The sequence below is a fragment of the Dryobates pubescens genome, chromosome Z, assembly GCF_014839835.1.
Source record: "Dryobates pubescens isolate bDryPub1 chromosome Z, bDryPub1.pri, whole genome shotgun sequence".
Taxonomy (NCBI): Eukaryota; Metazoa; Chordata; class Aves; order Piciformes; family Picidae; genus Dryobates; species Dryobates pubescens.
This window is the reverse complement of record NC_071657.1, coordinates 70982714-71006230: the sequence shown is the minus strand read 5'-3', so window position 1 is coordinate 71006230 and position 23517 is coordinate 70982714. Positions and strand designations below refer to the sequence as shown.

The 23517-nt window shown below is 41.8% G+C and overlaps 1 protein-coding gene across 2 annotated transcripts in view; it reads left to right on the top strand.

Moving 5' to 3' along the window:
* The window catches only part of EDIL3 (EGF like repeats and discoidin domains 3), a 339872-nt gene extending 321338 nt beyond the window's left edge, over window positions 1–18534 (top strand). For both annotated transcript variants that reach the window (XM_054178605.1, XM_054178604.1), the window contains 2 exons: window positions 403–558; window positions 16035–18534. In XM_054178605.1, the coding sequence (XP_054034580.1) occupies window positions 403–558; window positions 16035–16184 (306 nt within the window). In that variant the 3' untranslated portion in view covers window positions 16185–18534. The remainder of the gene's footprint in view (window positions 1–402; window positions 559–16034) is intronic.
* Window positions 18535–23517: the final 4983 nt, after the last annotated feature.

Genomic DNA, 23517 nt, shown 5'->3' with positions numbered 1-23517 from the left:
TTGGCTAGAAATTATTTGCAGTGGAGACTGCTGTTTCATTGGGACCGTGTATGATACCAAGAAAAATGGTTTAAAAATCATCCTTCTTGCACTGTTAGGTGGTATAAACCATAAGCACCAAGAAAAACAGAAGACTTGGAACTTGAAGAAGGGAAGTTCTTGTCTATGGTGTCAGCATGATGCAAAGCAGTGCAAAGCCACCTCTTAGACTGGGTCCTCTATGCACTATGGGGCTTCTTAACACCTCTGGGGTTCCTGCCTGTACCCAGGAACTGTGTGCAAATAAGATGTGACATGCTGTACTGTTTTTGCTTTGATGTAGTGTAAAGTCAGACTGCAAACAGAAACTGTTCTGAGTAAGTTCTCATGTGTCTTGTTTTGTATTTGTTTTGTTTTGTTTAGGTGGATCTGCTTGTCCCTACAAAGATCACTGGTATCATTACCCAAGGAGCTAAAGATTTTGGTCATGTCCAGTTTGTGGGGTCCTACAAGCTTGCTTACAGTAATGATGGAGAGCACTGGATCATATACCAAGATGAAAAACAAAAGAAGGATAAGGTAAAGCAAAGATAAAATTAATATTTCAGTTGCGTTTACAGGGGACTACATCTGTAGTAATTCCAGCACTGGAAGCCTGTAGGTTATTGCATGCTGCCTGCTTTATAGGGTTCCATATGCATAGAATCCCACAGATAAAAGTCAAGGTTAATAAAAAACAGTCATATAACACAATGACATTCACAGTGAAGCAATATCACACCTATAAGTGCAATGCACCTGATTTAACGTGATTAAATGTGGGACATAAAACTTTACAGTTCTCCATTTATTGGAATTATTTCTTCCTTTAACTTTAGAAGTGAAGGTATATAAATAGCAGTTTATTTGTATATTTAAAATACAGCCTCTCAGTGTGTATTTTGATAAGCATGCACTATTTCCTGTAATTTTCTGTAAAGCACTTCTTTATAGTGTACAACATCACCCAAACATTTTGGATTATTATTTTTCTTTCTTTCTTTTCTGGAAATTAATCACTAGGGTTTCAAATGCCTAGTGGAAAGATTATATTTTTTATTACACTATTAAATGAATACAAAACATAAAAAGTTTCATAACTTCCTTTCAAAATGTTTAATGAAAGGCGCTGAGAAATTTAGGTTTGCTCACTGATTTACCTGAAGAATTTAACTTCTCCCTTCTTGTTTGGGATATTATTCATTATCCTCTTTCTTTAGGGTGTATAACACTTTTATAATGCAAATACCTGAATTTATAATGATATCTGTTTAAGAAAGAGATTGCAGCATGTGCATTGCTGAAGGGGAATATTAATCAAGCTGACAAAATGTCAATTATTTATTAAGTATCTTAGTGGGACTATATCTGATTGAAACCAAATTTGCACTAATAAGAATACCACACATCTGATATATCTGGTAATCCATGTCTCAAATGTGGTGTTTTTAACATTCATAGCAATATATGTTCCCCTTGTATGTAGTTTTCTTTGAATAAACAAGAATTCCTCAGTATAAACATGAATACACTCCATTTTGGTCAACTGGATTCATTTATTTGTTTTTTCTAAGCAATGAGAAAACTATGGGTATCTCTTGATACATGTTGTGTGATTATAGATAGATCTGTTGATGAGGGGTTAGACCTCTACAAACCATAGCACCAAGCACCCCATCAAGTCTCCTCCTAAACACCTCCAGTGATAGTGACTCCACCACCTTCCCACCAACCCATTCCAATGGGCAATCACTCTCTCTGTGAAGAATGTCTTCCTAACATCCAGCCTGAACCTCCCCTGGCACAACTTGAGACTGTGTCCTCTTGTTCTGGTGCTGGTTGCCTGGGAGAAGAGACCAACCCCCACCTGGCTACAACCTTCCTTCAGGTAGTTGTAGAGCACAATAAGGTCTCCTCTGAGCCTCCTCTTCTCCAGTCAAAGCAGCCGCAGCTTCCTCAGTCTCTCCTCATAGAGCTTGTGTTTCAAACCCCTCACCAATTTTGTTGCCCTTCTCTGGACACGTTCCAGAAAGTCAACATCTTTCCTAAACTGAAGGGCCCAGAACTGGGCACAGCACTCAAGGTATGGCCTAACCAGTGCCTCTTAAATCTCACAGCTTTTATATGATTGATCAAACGTACACACATTTATTAGGAGAGGCTGTCCTAAATTACTGGATTAAAGCTTTGCATGTGTGTCTGCATAGACATGTTAAAGCTGTAAAATTATTATTCAAGTTGATGCTGTGAAGTCCCACTCTTAAATCCAAAGTGGAGTTTGCTGTGGTTTTATCCTGCACTGAGACTTTTCCCTATCAAATTCTAAAGCATATTAGATAGGGAAAAAAAAAACGCAGTTATTTTGGCCATCCAGCTGAGAAAGTCTAGGCACCAATGATTATGGATGTGTTTAGTATAACCTGTTGTCAGATAAAAATTGGAAACAAACAACTCACCTTTTGTAGAGGTATCATAAATGTATTCAATATAAATGACAGATAGTCACTTCAGTACTTTGTATTCATCCCATTTTAAATCTCTGGCATTTAAAAACAAAAGCAGAAGAAGATGTTGTCTGCAAGTCAAACTTCCATTAATGAACTGTTACATTCCATTTTACTGAAAAATAAGACATGCCTTACAGTCTCCAGTGGGAAACACAGTAACAGTCACAAGCAAATCTAAAAGAAAATGCACTCACTTAACAGCAATGTTCTAGTCTACCCTTGTTTATAACATTTGCCAAGGCAGTTAAATTCTGTTTTGCTTTCTTCATCAGATGGATTGTTAATTACTATATGCATATTCTGTTGGGAACAATGGAAAATTCTTAATCATTGTCTTATTAAAACATCTCACACATCCCATATTAATTAGCATCCCTAAGAATAAAATAGATGCATGTTATTATGGTTCTTTAACAAATCAAGAGCAATTAAAGCAGAAAGTGATCAAATACACTTAGCTGGAAATGAGAATTTTCAACTTCTTAATTTAATTTTGTACAAAGTAAACAAACAAGATCACTTATGTGAGCCTAGACACCCATCCAAAATATACTTTTAATTTGGGTTTTTTTTTTGCCATATGACAAATGTCTAGAAGAGTCAAAAGCCAGATGGCAGAGTCTGACATTCCAGAAATGCTAGCTGTCAGTCAGTGGACTTGGTAAACTGGAAGGTAGGACTGGAAAGGATTACAGGACTGCACTTTTACAAGTACCTCTTGACTTAGGAGGAATCTATGCTCCTCCTCTTCCATCTCTGGTGTTTTCTCAGCAGAAAACATGATTCAACAAGTTCTAACTCACTTCCTCCTACTCTAGAAGTAGGTACCAACAGTTCAAGGCTTAGTTTATTCACCTCATACAATGTTCAAATCTGCACCATTCACCATCGGATTATTATTTAATATGTTCAGACAAACAGCAAGTGATGAAAGCATCCAGGCAGAAAGGGACTTAGGGGTACTGGTTGATGATAGGCTGAACATGAGCCTGCAGTGTACCCAGGTGGCCAAGAAGGCCAGAGGCCTCCTGGCCTGGATCAGGAACAATGTGGCCAGCAGGAGCTGGGAGGTCATTGTTCAGAATCACTCAGCACTGATTAGGCAACACCTTGAGTCCTGTGTCCAGTTCTGGGGCCCTCAGTTTAGGAAAGATATTGAGTTGCTGGAACGTGTCCAGAGAAGGGCAACAAAGCTGGGGAGGGGTCTGGAGCACAAGTTCTATGAGGACAGGCTGAGGGAGCTGGGGTTCCTTAGCCTGGAGAAGAGGAGGCTCAGGGGAGACCTTACTGCTGTCTACAACTACCTGAAGGGAGGTTGTAGCCAGGTGGGGGTTGGTCTCTTCTCCCAGGCAACCAGCACCAGAACAAGAGGACACAGTCTCAAGCTGCACCAGGGGAGGTTCAGGCTGGAGGTTAGGAAGAAGATCTTCCTAGAAAGAGTGATTTACCACTGGAATGATCTGCCCAGGGCGGTGGTGGAGTCACCATCACTAGAGGTGTTTAGGAAGAGACTTGATGGGGTGCTTGGTGCCATGGTTTAGTTGATTAGGATGCTAGGTTGGACTTGATGATCTTGAAGATCTCTTCCAACCTGGTCTATTCTATTCTATTCTATTCTATTCTATTCTATTCTATTCTATTCTATTCTAAATGTAAGCTGTCTTCTCCAGTGTTTAAATATCCTTAAGGGTAGAAATGTCACTTATCACACCCTGCAATACACTCACCCTGTGTACTGGGTTGGGAGACCAATTTTCCCACCACAAAAGCAAAAGGCAAAAGAAAGACTCAGACAAAACGGACTGCAAAAATGGTGGAAAGTTTAAATGGGAAAAAAAAAAATCCAATGAAAGTTTTGCAGAAAACCACAAGCACCGTGGGAAAGAGAGAGAGAGATCCCAGAACATACCCAAGAATGTCCCATCCCTCACCTGGGGGGTACACTCAAAACCCCCCCAGGGCTCTTTCTTCCACCCCTCATCCCAGCCTTGGGCCTGGGCAGGCCCAAGGGAGGCAGCTCACACCATTTTACCTAGGCAGTGGTGAGGGAGGAAAGAGAGTGAGAGGACCCCGCACTGATGTTTCATAGGGGAGCAGGGCATTATGGGAATGAAATACCTGGCTTCCTGTGACTACCCACTGGGCTGGGCCCCCTTTGGTGTGCCCTGTGCAGTGGCATCAGAGCCAGCACCCAGCCTAAACCACCACACCCTGGCTTCAGAAGGCACAAATCCCTGATTTTATCTTCACCTTTTCAGGCAGCTTTTTTTTTAAGATAGAGTATGTTAATCTATTTTTTCTCAGCTTCTACAGGAAAAATAATTAATCTTGTTCTTTCAGTCTTTCCTCAAAAGATGATTTCTCAGTCTCAGATCATCTTTTGTGTTGTGGTTGGACCAGCTTGTTCTGAAATGTGTTCTCCCAGACGTCGTTGTGTTGCAGTCTTTAGCACAGAATTACTGCCTCTTATCAGTCTCCCTATCAGATCTGTGACACTGGTTCTGAATTCCTAATAATTGTTGAATTGCACCGTTGGTCTTCTGGGCATTTCTCTAATTTGCCAAGAGCACTCTGAATTTTGATCCCACCTTTCAAAAGGGGAAGAACTTGGCCACATCTGCACTTTTAATAAGCAAATCTATTTTCATCGTCAATTTAACTACTGAGAATACTTAAACTGAACTCAGTCAGATTCATGGAGTATCACCCAATAAAACCTGTCAGTCTGACACCAAAATGCCAGCTAGGTATGTGTGCTCTGATGGGATTTTCCCACTGCAGATTTATAGCACCAGAAATACTGGTCACACAAAAATGAAAGGACAGAGCTGGCAAAGGATCTGGAGAACAAGTCTTATGAGGAGTGTCTAGGGAAACTGCGATTGTTTAATCAGGAGAAAAGGAGACTCAGAGGAGACCTTCTTGCTGTCTGCCTCTGAAAGGTAGTTACAAGTAACAGAATGAGAGAAAATGGCCTCAAGTTGTGCCAGGGGAGGTTTAGATTGAATGTGAGGGAAAATTTATTTACCAAAAGAGTGGTCAGGCTTTGGAACAGGGATATGCTGTCCCTTCTGCCCAGGGAGGTGGTAGAGTCACTGCTCCTGGAGGTATTCAAAAAACATGTAGACAGGGCACTTTGGGACATGGTTGAATGGCCATGGTGGTGTTAGGTTGATGGTTGGAATCAATGATCTTGAAGGTCTTTTACAACAAAGATGATTCTATGATTCAAAATAGAAAAAAAAAACAGCTGAAGAAAAAGCATGCTGCACCTCATCCATGGGGAGCAGAGGAGATATGGCATTATTGATCCTGTATGATAACATCTTTGCTCAGATTACACACAATTTCCTTAGCTTAAGATGCAGATTTTGCCCCAAATACAGTAACACTGTAGAAGCAACCACATTTTCACAGCAAAGTGAAACTTCACTTAAATGTTTCTATTGTCCTTTGGAGACACAGAAGGAAGATAAAGCATAAATACTGGCAGCTATCAACAGCAGCAAGCATAACACATGCATTGTTCATTCTACTTATTAACTGAACATCTTGGTTTATTCTATGAAGGATGGAGTATATAGATTTCTTATTTCCTCTGCAGACAACTGACTCATCCTATATTCATCCTGTGATGCTGGCACTATCATTAAAACTAACTTTTAAAGCCCTAACAAGAATATGTCCTTTTACATTCTCAAGGATAAAAAGACTGTCTCAGACACAGGAATTACGAAGATATTGGTAGGATGGTAATAGCAATTTGTGGATTAATATTGCAGCTTTACAATACATTGAAGTAACTTTATTCTGTCTGGTGCTGAACATCTCACTGTTCAGCATTTTACAGGATGAGTCCCTGTGTACAGGCAGATGTCAGTGAATTCTTGAAGCTATGCATCTCTGCATCTTCATCCTTTGTGAAGTTATTCCACAAAGGAAAAAAATATTAGCATCTTGTATTCACAAGTGCACTCTGTGCAGTCTGTATCATTGATTGATCTGCAACAAATTAGTTGTTTCCCACAGAAGGAAGTGTGGTGTTCAGCACTATTTCAAATGGAGGAGCTGTTCCAAGAACAGTGGCTCCTACAGCTCCTCTTTGCCTTCTGCTGTTTTAATGGCCAGTCATTTGAGGTCATGTCTGTGCTGAACTTCTATGGGAGCAGATGAAAAGTCACTGGGGAAAAAAAAGCATGTGTCTACAAAATGAAGCCTTTCTCATTCATTTTAAGCAGTTTGAATGGGTTGCCTGGAAAATATGAAAGCTTTTCCTGTTGTCTTCAAGAATCAAAATAAATTACTTTGCAACCTGGCAAGAAGGGAGAAAAATACTTTAGAAAAAAGACCAGAGCTAATAGCTATCTTGTTTTTCTCAACTAGAGGTCAGTAGCTCACTATACCTCCAAAGCTAAGGACACTCCAGCCAATTTTTTTTTCAAATCAGATTCCACATGTGATTTATAAATTGCACAGCCTTCTGCACAGCCAGCTACAATAAGTAATGGTATTTCAGAGGCTGAGTTTTAAAATAAGGCAAGAACATTTGAAAGTAAAGGAGTCCAGCATTCTATAGCACTGTCAGTCATTATTTACCATCAGCGGTGTAATTAACTGCAGGTAGACAATGTCCGGTATGCAAATGACCGCTAGAATTTTGCACAAAATGATGAGCATGATATGCCTTGCATGTCTAGTTAATTGCCATAGCAACAGAAGATAGGAAGGTGTGGTTAGGCCACACCTTGAGTCCTGTGTCCAGTTCTGGGGCCCTCAGTTTAGGAAAGATGTTGAGTTGCTGGAACGTGTCCAGAGAAGGGCAACAAAGCTGGGGAGGGGTTTGGAGCACAAGCTCTATGAGGAGAGGCTGAGGGAGATGGGGTTGCTTAGCCTGGAGAAGAGGAGGCTCAGAGGAGACCGTCTTGCTCCTCAGCTACCTGAGGAGAGGTTGTAGCCGGGTGGGGGCTGGTCTCTTCTCCCAGGCAACCAGCATCAGAACAAGAAGACACAGTCTCAAGTTGTGCCAGGGGAGGTTCAGGCTGGATGTTAGGAAGAAGTTCTCCATAGAAAGAGTGATTGGCCATTGGAATGGGCTGCCCAGGGTGGTGGTGGAGTCACCATCACTGGAGGTGTTTAGGAAGAGACTGGATGGGGTGCTTGGTGCCATGGTTCAGTTGATTAGATGGTGTTGAATGTAAGGTTGGACTCGATGATCTCAAAGGTCTCTTCCAACCTGATTAATTCTATTCTATTCTAGTCTAGTCTAGCCCAGTCTAGTCTCATCTAACCTACTTATAAACAAAAAGTTAAATTATGTCAGGTTAAAAATCTTTATGCTGTATATACGAATGTTTTTTTCTGCATGGTGTTTAATTATTATACTAACTGGCTTACACTGGTAAATTCAGTTCCTACATATAATCTACATAGTTAGCACAGTTAAAGACTTATAAAAAAACCATATTTAAATTGTTAGTAGTATTTAATACTATTATTTAAAATAATATTTATTTTTTCTTTTCTGCACTAGTTTACATTTTGAGTGACTTCCATTATTTTCACCTGAGTTAATATGATTAGTATCAGATTAAGATCTAGCTGTACACATCCTAGTTTGTGTATATAATACACACATCTCTCTCTTATACCACACCAAGAGGTAAAGGAAGATAACACTCAAATTAGCAGTCTCTACCTTGAATTCTTATAAGCATCTCTGGGAGAAGGTTGGCCTCAGACTATGTCTTTTCTTGCATGGCTTTAAATTTTCTATCAAAAACCACTTATAAACTATGAAGAGTGGAGTAAATTCCCATTTCAGTAGCATCAGTAAAAAATCAGAAAAAAATAACTAGAATGTTATAGTATGTTTCACAAGTTCAAAAGTTTTATCTGCCTGCTATCTGTTCTGAACTTGAAAAAAATAGCAAAGGTCATGCAGTACACAATTGTATTTGTGTATCATGGAGAGGGAAAAACAATCTTTCTTCTGTCACTGCATTCTCTTGCATAGCTATCCAATCGCATACCAATCAACTACTGGCATTTCATCTGGTCCTGGGAAAAGTACTTGGTACAGAAGAAAGGAAGACGGCTAACATCAAGAGGAAATTTACACCCAGAGGTTTTATGCATAATGACTGAAGAGAAATCCTCTTAGTCAAAAAAACACATATGGCCACAGTTACATACATGTCTTTACACCTGTAGATGAAAAAAAGATACCTTCCCAGTCTTCTATTTGGAAGCATTTTCCAAGGGATGCAGTAAACCTGTGAAAAGCAGCTCTACTTCTGGTGGGAAATCAAGATATGTTGCTCCACCTTTTACTTCATTTCGCCCACTTGTAACTTCGTGGTAGGAAGGCTACTCCACCAAGAGCAAAAACCAGTTCTGTCAAAAAGTCCCAGGGAAGGTTTAAAAGAAAGAGACACAAATTGCTTGTCAGAAACAATTATCAACAATTCTTTTCTACTTCAGAAGTGTTTTTGTCAGGGAATATCAGTATATAGAATAGAATAGAATGGCCAATGGCATTCTGGCCTGCATCACGAACAGTGTGGCCAGCAGGAGCAGGGAGGTCATTCTGCCCCTGTACACTGCACTGGTTAGGCCGCACCTCGAGTACTGTGTCCAGTTCTGGGCCCCTCAGTTTAGGAAGGATGTTGACTTGCTGGAACGAGTCCAGAGAAGAGCAACAAAGTTGGTGAGGGGTTTGGAACATAAGCCCTACGAGGAGAGGCTGAGGGAGCTGGGGTTGCTTAGCCTGGAGAAGAGGAGACTCAGGGGTGACCTTATTGCTCTCTACAACTACCTGAAGGGAGGTCGTAGACAGACGGATGTTGGTCTCTTCTCCCAGGCAAGCAGTACCAGAACAAGAGGACACAGTCTCAGGCTGCACCAGGGGAGGTTCAGGCTGGATGTTAGAAAAAAGTTCTATACAGAAAGAGTGATTGCCCATTGGAATGGGCTGCCTGGGGAGGTGGTGGAGTCGCCATCACTGGAGGTTTTTAGGAGAAGACTTGATGGGGTGCTTGGTGCCGTGGGTTAGTTGTTTGGGCGGTGTTGGATTGGTTGATGGGTTGGACGCGATGATCTTGAAGGTCTCTTCCAACCTGGTTTATTCTATGTATTCTATGTATTCTATGTATTCTATGTATTCTAGAATAGAGTAGAGTAGAGTAGAGTAGAGTAGAGTAGAGTAGAGTAGAGTAGAATAGAATAGAATAGAATAGAATAGAATAGAATAGAATAGAATAGAATAGAATAGAACTGAATTGACCAGGTTGGGAAAGACCTGTGAGATCATCGAGTCCAACCTATCACCTAACACCATCTAATCAACTAAACATAGCACCAAGTGCCTCATCCAGTCTCTTCTTAAACACTTCCAGTGATGGTGACTCCACCACCTCCCTGGGCAGCCCATTCCAATGGCCAAGGTTTTCATTCTCTTTTGTGTGAAGTGATAATAAAGAAATGAGTCATCATACTTAAAAATACAACAGCATGCATTTTCGTTCTTTTTTTTTTTTTTAAATAGCATCTGTAGGAGACTAAGCTACAGATGAGCAACACATATGTGTGTGGGGTGTGTATGTGCAAACTTGCTGAAGCTGCTGGATAAATGTTTTAACAAGTCACACCTTTTAAGTATGCAAATAGATGTAAATAGAAACATCCACTTCAAAATGTTTAACACTCTACAACAGGGTTTTCCAAAAACTAAAGCTTCAGTCCCCTTTTACCCACAAAGGCACCTTGCAACATGAGAGGCAATGGGCTGGAGGAGGCAGAAACATTGTCTAAGGGAGGGACAATCCTGCAACAGATGACAAGGGGGTATGTGTTGGGGGGGAAAGTAGGGCTGTTATTCTTCCCCTAGTGTACTTTCCCAACCTCCATGTTTTTTTCTGTCTGTGTCTATAATAGCCCCTGCTGATTTCATTCCTAACAATTTATCTGATCTTTCACAGTAGTTAAAGGCTTGGAAATTTTGTCACAGTTTAATTATGCCTTGTATGGGAAACCATGACCTTTAGCTGACTCAGGACAAATCTGCTATCATTCCTTATCCCCTGGTGACTCTGGTAAGAGGACAGTGCAATATTGCCCATTATTGATTTTCTCCATGCCACTTACAATTTTTACAGACATCCATCATACCTCCTTCCAGGCTGAGGAGCCAGTCCATTTAATAATTTGCACAAGGACATTCTTCCATGGTTATGGTCATCTTGATGCTTCACTTAGTATATTTGCTATTTGAAATAAGGCAGGAGATGATATGCACCCACCCAGAACTCAAAATGAAGATATGTGATAAGTGCTGGCTTTATGCTCTGATGAATTGAAAACTTACACCCCTGCTCTTTATTCCTTCAGTGCTAATGAGCTCGAGTTTTATTGTCACTGAGGATTTTCTTAATTTTTTTCCATCCAAAATAAATTACACAGGGCTAGGTATTATAACTCTAACGTCAGGTTGTTGGATGCTAATAAATCATTACAGTCTTCAGTGGTCTTGTACATGGAAATGAACTTCTTGGAAACATGTGAGGAGTGTTCATTTATGGTAAGAGGATACCAGCTCTTCAAGGGCTTTTAACTGCTTGGGTGGTTCATTTAGTTGCTACTGTGTGAGCATAAAGCAACCAATGATGAATTTTAAAAAAAAAATCTTTTGTGTATTGATAAGTCAGATATATAGCTCTTCTCCTTTATCCTTCTTGCTGTTTCAAAGTTTCTTGACTCCACTAAGTGAATTTAGGTTGAAATAAAATGAAAAGTGGCAAAGAATACTTTTTTCCCATATGATATTTCCCTTGGGTCCACAGCAAAAAAAAAAAAAAAAAAAAACAACCATCCAAAAATACAGTAAATTTGATCTTAGAATGTTATATTTCATGCAGGTCACACCTGTGGATGCTGACAAAGCTTCTCTCACTTTCTGATAAATTGATTTCCCTAAAACCATTTTTTCTCTTCTAGCATGTTTAAGTGTTTTCTTGGAATTGGATCGTGAATTTTGAGGGAAGGTGAATTTCTGATCTGCATAGTTTAACCTCTGAAACAGATGAGTTTGAGTCCAAGTGCTAATGAAATCATGTTTGAATTTAAAATAAAATTTAATTGCTGTTTTCCTGCTTTAAGTAAATGACAATTTTCTTCAGCTGCATTTGTTGCTTGGTTCCCATCGCATAATTTTATTTATTTTGCATTGCTATATGCAGATACAAATACTGAGGCTGTATCTGGGTTTTTCTGGTAAACAATGTTTTTGCTCTAAGCCTTCATTTAGATGCTATCTCTGAAATGCACCTTCCATAAGGAAAATAAAATAGAGACTAAAATAATTTTCCAGTAGTTCTGCAGCAAGAGTTTTCTGCAGTGTTGCATTGCTTATCATCTGCCTTGATAAGAAAATATCAGCAGGTATATTGTTAGCCATTGGAATGGGCTGCCCAGGGAGGTGGTGGAGTCACCATCCCTGGTGGTGTTCAAGAGGGTATTGGATGTGGTACTTGGTGCCATGGTTTAGTCATGAGGTCTGCGGTGACAGATTGGACTTGATGATCTTTGAGGTCTCTTCCAGCCTTGGTGATTCTGTGATTCGGTGATTCTGTGATTGCATGCATGTGCAAGAAATCAAATGAAAAAAAAAAAAAAAAAAAAACCAAACCAAAAAAATACCAAATCACCACCAAGCTTCTCAGCTTTCCTATCAACATATTGTATGTTGGGGGGTGCCACACTGTGATTTTAATCATAAGCTTATTGCCTTTTACTCTCTGCTGTAGTGCCACAAAATAAACTCAAATTCAGGCACAATCTTCTTAGCCCAAGTTGTATCTGATTTATATAACCAACACTGTGCTTGGCCAACAATTATTTTTTTCTGTGCTAAACCATGTACTTTTCCTTAGACTCATACTTTGTTGTTTCTGTGGTCAGTCTGGCTGCAATCTTGTCTAGCTATCTTAAATGCTAGATGCTTTAATGCTGCTATCTGTGTTAGTGAGATGCCAGATAGAGGGGAAATTTATCACTTGTGAAAGAGCATCACTCATGCAGGACACATGTTTTGTCTGGCATGGCAAATTGAAAGAAGCTTTCGAAATTCAAATAAAAAGTGCAGGACAGAGACCAAAAAGTGAAGATTTTCATGCAGTACTCTGTAAACACGTCACGAAGGAACCATCTTAAGGGCTAAAATAGTAGATCAGCCTCTTCTGAATTCAGTCTCTGACATTTATGCTAAGAGCCCTAGGAAATTTGTCATTCTGCACTAATTCAGGCATATAAGCACTTTTTCAGGAGGCCCGTACTCCTCCTCTGCATAATGCAAACGAAACTCATTCATTTCAAATCAAAAAGCCACCAAATTCAGTTTTTACAAATGAAAAGTGAATTGTCTGACATTTGAAGAGAAGGCACATTTCCCACAAAAAACTGAAAACATCCCAAGAGATGAGGAGATTGAGGAAAGGCTGAGGGAGCTGGGGTTGCTTAGCCTGGAGAGGAGGAGGCTGAGGGGAGACCTTATTGCTGTCTACAACTACCTGAAGAGAGGTTGTAGCCAGGTGGGGGCTGGTCTCTTCTCCCAGGCAACCAGCACCAGAACAAGAGGACACACTCTCAAGCTGTGCCAGGGGAGGTTTAGACTAGATATTAGGAAGAAAATCTTCATAGAGTGATTGCCCATTGGAATGGGCTGCCCAGGGAGGTGGTGGAGTCACCATCATTGGAGGTGTTCATGAGGAGACTTGATGGGGTGCTTGGTTGCATGGTTTAGTTGATTAGCTGGTGTTGGATGATAGGTTGGACGTGATGGTCTTGAAGGTCTCTTCCAACCTGGTCTATTCTATTCTATTCTATTCTATTCTATTCTATTCTATTCTATTCTATTCATAATCTGATCATTTTGAGACAAAAAACAAAAAGTGGTGCTGCAGCCTTTGAATTTAGATAGTGGTTACCATGGGGCAAAAGTCTGTCATTGTATTAACACAGACAGAAGTTTGGAGAGTCCTTTATGCATTGGTTAAACCATACCAGTGGAATTAACATCATCATAGGCACTTTCCTGTGCTAGGATGCTTTAATTTGATCACAAAATGATGGTCTTAATTCAAATACTGACTTTTGTTCAGCAGCCTTGATAATCATTAACTTCACCAGGGTTTATATAGTTGCATTCAAGCTGCATTTTTAAGTGATACAATAAAAATTCTTCCTAAATTTAATTATTAATGTTATTTTGTTGGAAACAATAACAGGCTCTCCTGGGATTCATTTGACTTGATACAAATGCCAAGCAAAATGACATTTAATTTTCTTAATGTTAATGATTTTTACGCAACTTTTAGGGAGGGTGTTTGCAGAACAGTGGATTAAGCTTTGAAAAGGCTGGGGTTGTTCAGTCTGGAGAAAAGGAGGCTAAGGGTAGACCTTATTGCTCTCTACAACAACCTGAAAGGAGGTTGGAGCCAGGAGGCGCCAGCCTCTTGGTGGTAAGAGACAGGACTAGAGGAAATGGTTACCATCTGTGACAGGGGAGGTTCAGGATGGATATTAGGAAATATTTCTTCACCAAAAGGGTTCTCAAACGCCATCCCTGGAGGTATTTAAATGGTGTGTGGGTAGAATAGAATAGAATAGAATAGAATAGACCAGGTTGGAAGAGACCTTCAAGATGTGGCACTTAGGGACATGTTTTAACATTGACCTTGCAGCATTGGGTCAAAGGTTGAACTAGGTGATCTTGAGCATATTTCCAGCCAAATACATCCCGTGATGTATTCTGAGGTGTTAAAAAAAAAATTAGATGTGGCATGTCAGGACATGGTCTTGTGGTCATGGAGGTGTTGGGACAAAGGTTGGATTGGTGATGTTACAGGTCTTTTCCAACCTTAACACTTAGAGGATGGCCAAGGGATCAGGCCCAGCCAGCATGGGTTTAGGAAGGGCAGGTCCTGCCTGACCAACCTGATCTCCTTCTATGATCAGGTGACCCGCCTGGTGGATGTGGGCAGGCCTGTGGATGTAGTCTACCTGGACCTCAGCAAGGCCTTTGACACCGTTCCCCATAGCAAACTCCTGGCCAAGCTGTCAGCCCATGGCTTGGATGGGAGCACACTGCGATGGGTTAGGAACTGGCTGGAGGGCTGAGCCCAGAGAGTGGTGGTGAATGGTGCCACATCCAGCTAGCAGCCAGTCAGTAGTGGTGTGCCCCAAGGATCAGTGCTGGGCCCCATGCTCTTTAACATCTTTATTGATGATCTGGATGAAAGCATTGAATCCATCATCAGTAAATTTGCAGGTGACATCAAGCTGGAGGCAGGAGCTGATCTGCTGGAGGGTAGAGAGGCTCTGCAGAGGGACCTCGACAGGCTGGGCAGATGGGCAGAGTCCAACAGCATGAGATTGAACACATCCAGGCGCTGGGTTCTGCACATTGGCCACAGCAACCCCATGCAGAGCTACAGGCTGGGGTCAGAGTGGCTGGAGAGCAGTCAGGCTGAGAGGGACCTGGGGGTGCTGGTTGACGGTAGACTGAACATGAGCCTGCAGTGTGCCCAGGCAGCTAAGAGGGCCAATGGCATCCTGGCCTGCCTCAGGAACAGTGTGGCCAGCAGGAGCAGGGAGGTCATTCTGCCCCTGTACACTGCACTGGTTAGGCCGCACCTCGAGTTCTGTGTCCAGTTCTGGGCCCCTCAGTTTAGGAAGGATGTTGACTTGCTGGAACGAGTCCAGAGAAGAGCAACAAAGTTGGTGAGGGGTTTGGAACATAAGCCCTACGAGGAGAGGCTGAGGGAGCTGGGGTTGCTTAGCCTTGAGAAGAGGAGACTCAGGGGTGACCTTATTACTCTCTACAACTACCTGAAGGGAGGTTGTGGACAGATGGATGTTGGTCTCTTCTCCCAGGCGGCCAGTACCAGAACAAGAGGACACAGTCTCAGGCTGCACCAGGGGAGGTTCAGGCTGGATGTTAGAAAAAAGTTCTATACAGAAAGAGTGATTGCCCATTGGAATGGGCTGCCTGGGGAGGTGGTGGAATCGCCATCACTGGAGGTTTTCAGGAGAAGACTTGATGGGGTGCTTGGTGCCGTGGGTTAGTTGTTTGGGTGGTGTTGGATTGGTTGATGGGTTGGACGCGATGATCTTGAAGGTCTCTTCCAACCTGGTTTATTCTATGTATTCTATTCTATGAATAATGTCCCATTCTGTCATCTGCTGATTTGTTATTTGTTAATGATTCTGTGATTCTATGAAAAGAAGGCTGAATCTGCACTGGACTGAGCATGCCATGCATAATCCCATCTCTGAGGTTCCTGGTATGCAATGAAATCCTGAGGTCTTAGCCAGGGCAGGTGCTCTCTGCAGCATCCATTTTTTGCCCTAGATGATCAATACTCAGCATGAAGAGGTGCACAGGGGCAGCAGAACTCTGCCACAGCTCTTCCTTAAGCCACTGGACCTTAACTCTTCTTGTTTCTTGCCCCTCAGGTTTTCCAGGGGAATTTTGACAATGACACTCACCGCAAGAACGTCATCGACCCTCCAATCTACGCCCGGCACATCCGCATCCTCCCGTGGTCGTGGTACGGCAGGATCACCCTGCGGTCGGAGCTGCTGGGCTGTGCTGCGGAGGACTGAGACAGGTCTCCGTTAGACATCGCAGCTGTCGGTGTAGCTGAAAGTCTCTCTGTAGAAGAAACTGTGCAAAGCCTGTAGGATGCTGAGTGGGTTTTTCATGAACAAGTGCTCATCTTATGGTAGGCCGCTAACTGTCTTTCACAAGGAGGTCTAAGCCTGCCCTTTAAGTGATCCAATCCGATTTTGTCCTTGAAACCTGTTAGTGTTGTCCCTTCTGCTGTGGAATTATCTTTCTAGTTTTCCTCTGAGTCGTTCACACTAGTTGAAACGTGTTAGGGAAAAAAAATACAGCAGCGTCCTTTTTACAAGGGAAGAGAAATAGCATGACAAAGCTCATTTGCAGCTTTAGAAACATTGGGCTGACGAGTTCTTCATAAATCATATTGTCATCTTACTTGCAAAAAGTGATACTGCAGCTTTTAGCAATAAGTTTACTTGGGGATGACTGCATTATAGTAATTGTGCCTATCAAACACTGTCAGTATTTATGACATATATTTTGGAAGATATTTTGTGGTACTGTAAAACACAGTACCTGTGATATTACAAGCTACCTTTCATCACTTTCATTTGAAAAGCAAAGTCCATGCACCTAAAGGGTTTTCCTAACTAACCCTTTTCCTCCTCTATTTTGCATGCTAGAGACATGACCTCCAGCGTTTCTGTTTAGTGTCACCACTGATGTTGTTTTCTTTGAAAGAGGCTACTTGTTTGCATACAGAACAAATTCTGTTATTGGAATATTATGAAATTAATGAATTTGCAAAAGTCTATTATTTCTGCTTGAGATGCTCTTTTTCAGAGAGGCTGAGATGAGACACCACTTGTGTGCCACGCTTCTGGTACCTCATCTTAAGTACACACATAAGTAAAAGGCACACAGTGCCCGTTTTCGTGAATTGCCCAGCCCTAGATGGAGCTTCCTGCCCAATTCATTCAGAAACACCTTGAATTTCTGTGAAGTGGTGAATGTGGGATGAAAGAATCAGGTGCTAAAAGACAGGAGGAATGACTCCCTTACTGCCAGATACCCCCTCAACAGGCGCTTCATATGGTTGTGTTTGCAGCCTTCATCCCGGGCATGAAGACAAGAAGTGTTGCAGGAGTTCACCAAAGCTGGGTCCTTGGCACCCTAACAATCCCAACTGTGTCTTTATAGACATTTGTCAATGAGCCACAAGGAGTCTGCCTTTTATCTTGCCACATCTTCATGCTATGTTGTTCATACATGCTGTGTTGTTTTAACTTGATAGCCAGTGTGGACCCCAGTTTAACAGCTAGGTTTTAAGAGGAAAAGTGAAGCAGCAGGGGTGACATTCTCCCCTGTGCCTCAGTTTCCCCTGATGATGGAGGTAATGATGTCAGCCTTTGTAGAGTACTCTGAGTTTCCTCAAAATAAAGTGGTCTATGACTATGTTAGAGTAGCACCTAAGTCTAAAAAACTCCTTGGACAAGGAGCAAGGGGCCGATTTATTTGTTACCTGAAAAAAACAGCTGCTAGGATTGCTGTTGCCCTTTTAATTTCACAACATGCTGGTGTGGAGAGCGATAGATAGACAGGTAGATGGATAGATAGAAATACAGCTGCATGTTCTAGCAAATGCCACTTATTTTTTGTCTCGGTTACAATCTCACCAAAATACTAAAGTATGAACCTGGGAGCTGCTTCCCAGGCAAACTGCTAGTTGGCCCACAGTCTGCAAAGGGCAAGGTTTACTTTGGAAACAAAACGGTTTGGATTTCAAAGACCTGCATTTAATCACACATTCTCCACCACAGACAAAATATATTATCCACTGAACTGTGAAAGACTCTAGAATAGCAGCCAGGAATTTTACATGCAAGAATTGGGGATATATTGGTGGCGGTTTTCTGATAGTGTCACTTAAACTGTCACATTTTAACAAACAGAACACCCTGCCTCTATAAAATGACTTAATCCTTAAACTGTATTTATACAAGTATTTATTTTATAAGGCTTAGACATTTAAAAACTTCTAAAAAAAAAAGAGTCTTGTAAAGGTAAAAGTATGTGTAAGAAATGTTGAGGTCCTGTGCAACACTGCTAACTTTGTTCTTTATTTTTTACTTTGTGCTGCATAACAAAAGCCACTAGACTGTTACTGTCTTGTCTGTAACTGTGTTAACAGCATTCCTTAATGATGTATATATAGAGTGGTCTTCAAGCATAGTGAGTGATTTTAAAGAGAAAGTCAATCATGATAGTACTTCTGAAGAGCAAAAAACATCTGAATAATGGAGGACAAGTATTCATAAATTGCCCACTACCCATGTTATGCCCTTTAGGCTCTAGGGAGAGGAAGGAAAAAAGGAAAAAAAAAAAAAAAAAAGAAAGAAAGGAAAGGAAGAAAGAAAGAAAGGAAGGAAGAAAGAACGAAAGAAAGAAAGAAAAAGAAAGAAAGAAGGAAAGAAAGAAAGAAAGAAAGAAAGGAAGGAAGAAAGGAAGAAAGAAAGAAAGAAAGGAAAAGAGAGAGAGAAAGAGAGAGAGAGAAAAAAAGAAAGAAAGAAAAAAAGATGGATGTAATATTTATATCTATAGGGCACACAAAATGTTTAATGAGGTCCAACAACATTTTCCAGCTATGGGAGAGCAATTAACCCTAAATTTAATTACAGAGATGAGAAATATTATGTAGCTATTCCTCTAGTCAACTGTACCCCCCCAAAAAATGGAAGGTCATTCCAGGAAATTAGGCTCACAAGTTTACCCACTTGCTTTGATGTTCCTTTGAAGTACTTGTTATATGTTTTTAAGCAAATTATTTTTCTTCTGTTTATTCATATTTTGCAACTTCAATTATGGTGTTGTATTAGTCTTTCTTGGTTTAGTAATTGATTGTTATTCATTCATCTGTGTATACAAATAGTGATCATAATACTTAAGAGACTAACTTCATGATACTTAAGAGAGTAAGTTCATTTTGTATTAATTTAGAGTATTTTCATCCTTATGTCCTGTGTCCACTTTCATCAGCCAGCAGTCTTCACAACTTGCAAAGAAAGCTCCATGCATTGTCGATAACACTCTGTAATAATTCATAGAAGAATCATATATGAGATGCCCTTATAGCTTCAGCCAACATACTGGGGGTTTTGCTAAACTAATTATTCCTTAGCTACCAAAAAGCATTCTCTAAATGATGTTGTGCAGCCATAGTACCAAATTCTGCTCCCAGTGTCAGCAGTATAAACCAGAAAGAAACCTTGATTTCTGTGGAATACTTCAGATTAAAAAGAAAAATAAAATAAAAAGCCAGATGAGAATCAGTTTGTAGTCTATAATTAAGCTTTCTTCCTTTCATTTTATTTTCTTGTCTTAATGAACACCCTTGATGCAAGGGCCAAGTTATAAAATAGCATGGCTGTACTCTCCCCATGAAAGCAACTGGCATCCCAAAACCAGAAATAGTTGAATAGGACATGCCCCATTAAGAGGGGATGGAGAAACCCTGAAATGATCCTTGGTTTCTGTATTTATTGTAACAACATCATTGAACAAGACTGGAAATGTTCTCCTAATTAAATTTCACCCCAAACCAAGTGTTTTTTAGGCAGACTTCACCTTTCTGTAGCTCTTTTATGTGCTGTGTTTATAGCCTGGGAAATAAAGCACCGGCACAAGCCTCTGTTTTATTTGTGTTCTGCTAAAGGGCTTATCAGTTTAACTGGCTCTGGTTTTGAGGTTGACTTTCTCTTTTGGAATGGCTGCATACAAATTAGTGTCAGTTTTGAAGACTAAGGATACTAAATGAGTGTATCTTTGCTATACAACAAATATGAACTATAATATTCAGTGCTGGCTTCAGATGTGTCAGTAAGTACGGAATTATCTTGGACACAATGACCTTTGCAACCTTTCAAGCTGTGTAATATTAAAATGGTTTTGTATATACTTAAATCATGTAGAATGATGTAAAACCAGTATGACCTTGTCTAGTCTTCAAACTTAACAATAAAACTTTTGAAAAATGAGGTCATTTTTGAAGCACTTATATTGCAACACCTTGAAAGAGATACAACTTATCTCAGGCACACTGGCAGCAAACGCGGAGCGGAGATATGATGTGGCATTTTCCTGGATTCATTCTTGGGGTCTTTGTGGTAGGTAAGTTTGTTTCTGGAAAAACCAGCTGTGGTGCTGCACAGCCTTCAATGTGTTCCCTTTGTTCTTCAAATAAAAAAAACAAAAAACCAAAGGGTTTGAATGAGTCTAAAAATATTTTTCTATCTTACTGCTCTGTGAATGAGCACCAGAAGCATAAGCTGACAATTTCATTTCCTTTAAGTCAAGATTCTTGGAATGTTTATCAGTCCTTATCCTTTTCTTCTCCACTCCTGCATAGGAAAATTAATTTCAGAAAATATAAACAGTGGCCACAGTGCAGAATCATGATGAGGCTTCCAGTAGAGATGCCACAAGCAGGGCCAGTACTTACTCACATTCTCACCTCTCTTTAGTTTATTTGCTGTGTACAGCTTGCTCCCCATGATTTCTCAGTTAACTGTATCATTTATGAGGAGAGGCTGAGGGAGCTGGGATTGTTTAGCCTGGAAAAGAGGAAGCTCAGGGCACTTGATGCCATGGTTTAGTCATGAAGTCTGTGGTGACAGGTTGGACTTGATGATCTTTGAGGTCTCTTCCAACCTTGGTGATTCGGTGATTCTGTGATTTTGGTTTCTGAAAAACCTTAAAGGTTAAAGTAGTATGTGAAAAAGCTATTTGGTCCTGATTGTATAGCAATGAGATTTTTGCAAAATGTTAAAGTTTTGTGTGCTTATGAGACATGATGCTTCAGTGGTTTACTCTTGCTGATCAAGGAATCATAGAATGGTTTGGATTGGAAGGGACTTTAAAAATCATCTAGTTCCAGCACCAGTGTCAGAACCAGTAGCTCAGGTTGCTCAGAAACTCATCCATCCCAGCCTTGAATACTTTCAGGAATGCATCATACACAACCTCTCTGGGCAAACTGTTCCAGTGTCTCATCACCTCCACCATAAAAATTTTCTTCCTAATTGTCCCAGTTTGAGGCTAGGCAGATCCTCTCTTGCCTCCCATTGGGGCATAAAAACGACAGTCACACAAATGGATTGCTGAAGTGATGGAAAATTTAAATGGAAAAGCAGCAAGTGTTTTACAGAAAGCTACAAGCACAGTGATAAAAGAGGTCCCAAAGCATACAGAATCCTCTTACAGCATACCCAAGAGCCTCCCAACATTTCCCTTCTGCCTACCTGAGGGTATACCCTAAAACCCCCAGGGCTTTTTCTTCTCCCCCCTCCACTGTTAGCCTAATCACAGCTGGCCAGATCTGAGACTGCCCCTCCCCTTTCTCCTCTTGACATTAGGCCTAGCTAGGCATAAGAGGCCTTGAGATACTCCCCCACCATTACCAGTTAGGGATCATCTCTCATGGGAGTAGGGAGGGAAGAAAGAGGAAGCGTGAGACTTTGCCCATAAATTTTTACAGAGAAGGACATTATGGGTATGAAATATGCTATTTCCTCTGTCCACCTACTGGGCTGGACACTCATGACACCAGAGGTGTATCTTATGTGGCAGCAGCAGGAGGCACTTAGCCTGAACTGCCACACACCAGCCCTTATTTCATACCATAATTCCTGCACCCAAAACATATCATCAAATTAGACGTCTTCAGATGACATGTCTAGCAAAGTCCGTGTCTTCATCAGGGCATCCTACAAACAGTCAGGCTCAGGTATCAGTCCATTCCAGTTCTTTTCCCTCATCTGATGGAACCTCCCAGGGATGCAGAGTTCATTCTTCTGCAGTGCAAACTCTTCATGGATTCCATGGACATCCTGGTCACCTGGGAGAATCACAGAATCACAGAATCACCAAGGTTGGAAGAGACCTCAAAGATCATCAAGTCTAAACTGTCACCACAGACCTCATGACTAAACCATGGCACCAAGTGCCACGTCCAATCCCCTCTTGAATGCCTCCAGGGATGGTGACTCCACCACCTCACTGGGGACCACATTCCAGTGGCAAATAACTCTCTCTGTGAAGAACATTCTCTTCACCTCGAGCCTAAAGTTCCCCTGGCACAGCTTGAGACTGTGTCCTCTTGTTCTGGAGCTGGTTGCCTGGGAGAAGAGACCAACCCCCTCCTGGCTACAACCGCCTTTCAGGTAGTTGTAGACAGCAGTAAGGTCTGCTCTGAGCTTCCTCTTCTCCAGGCTAAACAATCCCAGCTCCCTCAGCCTCTCCTCATAGGGCTTGTACTCAAGGCCTCTCCCCAGCCTTCATGCCCTTCTCTGGACACGTTCAAGTGTCTCAATGTCCTTCTTAAACTGAGGGGCCCAGAACTGGGCACAGTACTGAAGGTGTGGCTTAAGCAGTGCTGAGTACAGGGACACAATGACTTCCCTGCTCCTGCTGGCCACACTATTCCTAATGCAGGCCAGGATGCCATTGGCCTTCTTGGCCACCTGGGCACACTGCTGGCTCTTGTTCAGCCAGCTGTCCCCAGGTCCCTCTCTGTTTGGCAGCTCTCCAGCCACTCTGACCCCAGCCTGTAGCTCTTCATGGGGTTGCTATGGCCAAAGTGCAGCACCCGGCACTTGGATTTGTTGAATGCCATCCCGTTGGACTCTGTCCATCTGTTCAACCGGTTGAGGTCCCTCTGCAGAGCCCTTCTGCCCTCTAACTGATCAACATCGGCTCCTAACTTGGTGTCATATGCAAATTTACTGATGACTGACTCAATCCCCTCATCCATATCATCAATGAAGATATTAAAGAGGATGTGGGCCAGCACTGATCCCTGGGGCACACCACTGGTGCCTGGCTGCCAGCTGGATGTGGCACCATTCACCACCACTCTCTGGGCTCGGCCCTCCAGCCAGTTCCTAACCCAGCACAGAGTGTTGCTGTCCAAGCCACAAGCTGACAGCTTGGCCAGCAGTTTGCTGTGGGGGATGATGTCAAAAGGCCTTACTGAAGTCCAGGTAGACCACATCCACAGGCCTCCCCACGTCCACCAGACGGGTCACCTGATCATAGAAAGAGATCAGGTTGGAGAGGCAGGACCTGCCCCTCCTAAATCCATGTTGGCTGGACCTGAGCCCTTGGCCATCGTTCAGGTGCGCAGCTATTGCCGCCAGGATAATCTGCTCCATAATTTTCCCTGGCACTGAGGTCAGGCTGACTGGCCTGGAGTTTCCAGGTTCCTCCATCTGACCCTGCTTGTGGATGGGCATCACATTGGACAGTTTCCAGTCATCTGGGACCTCTCCAGTGAGCCAGGACTGGTGGAAAATGAACCTCACAACTTCTCAACCAAAC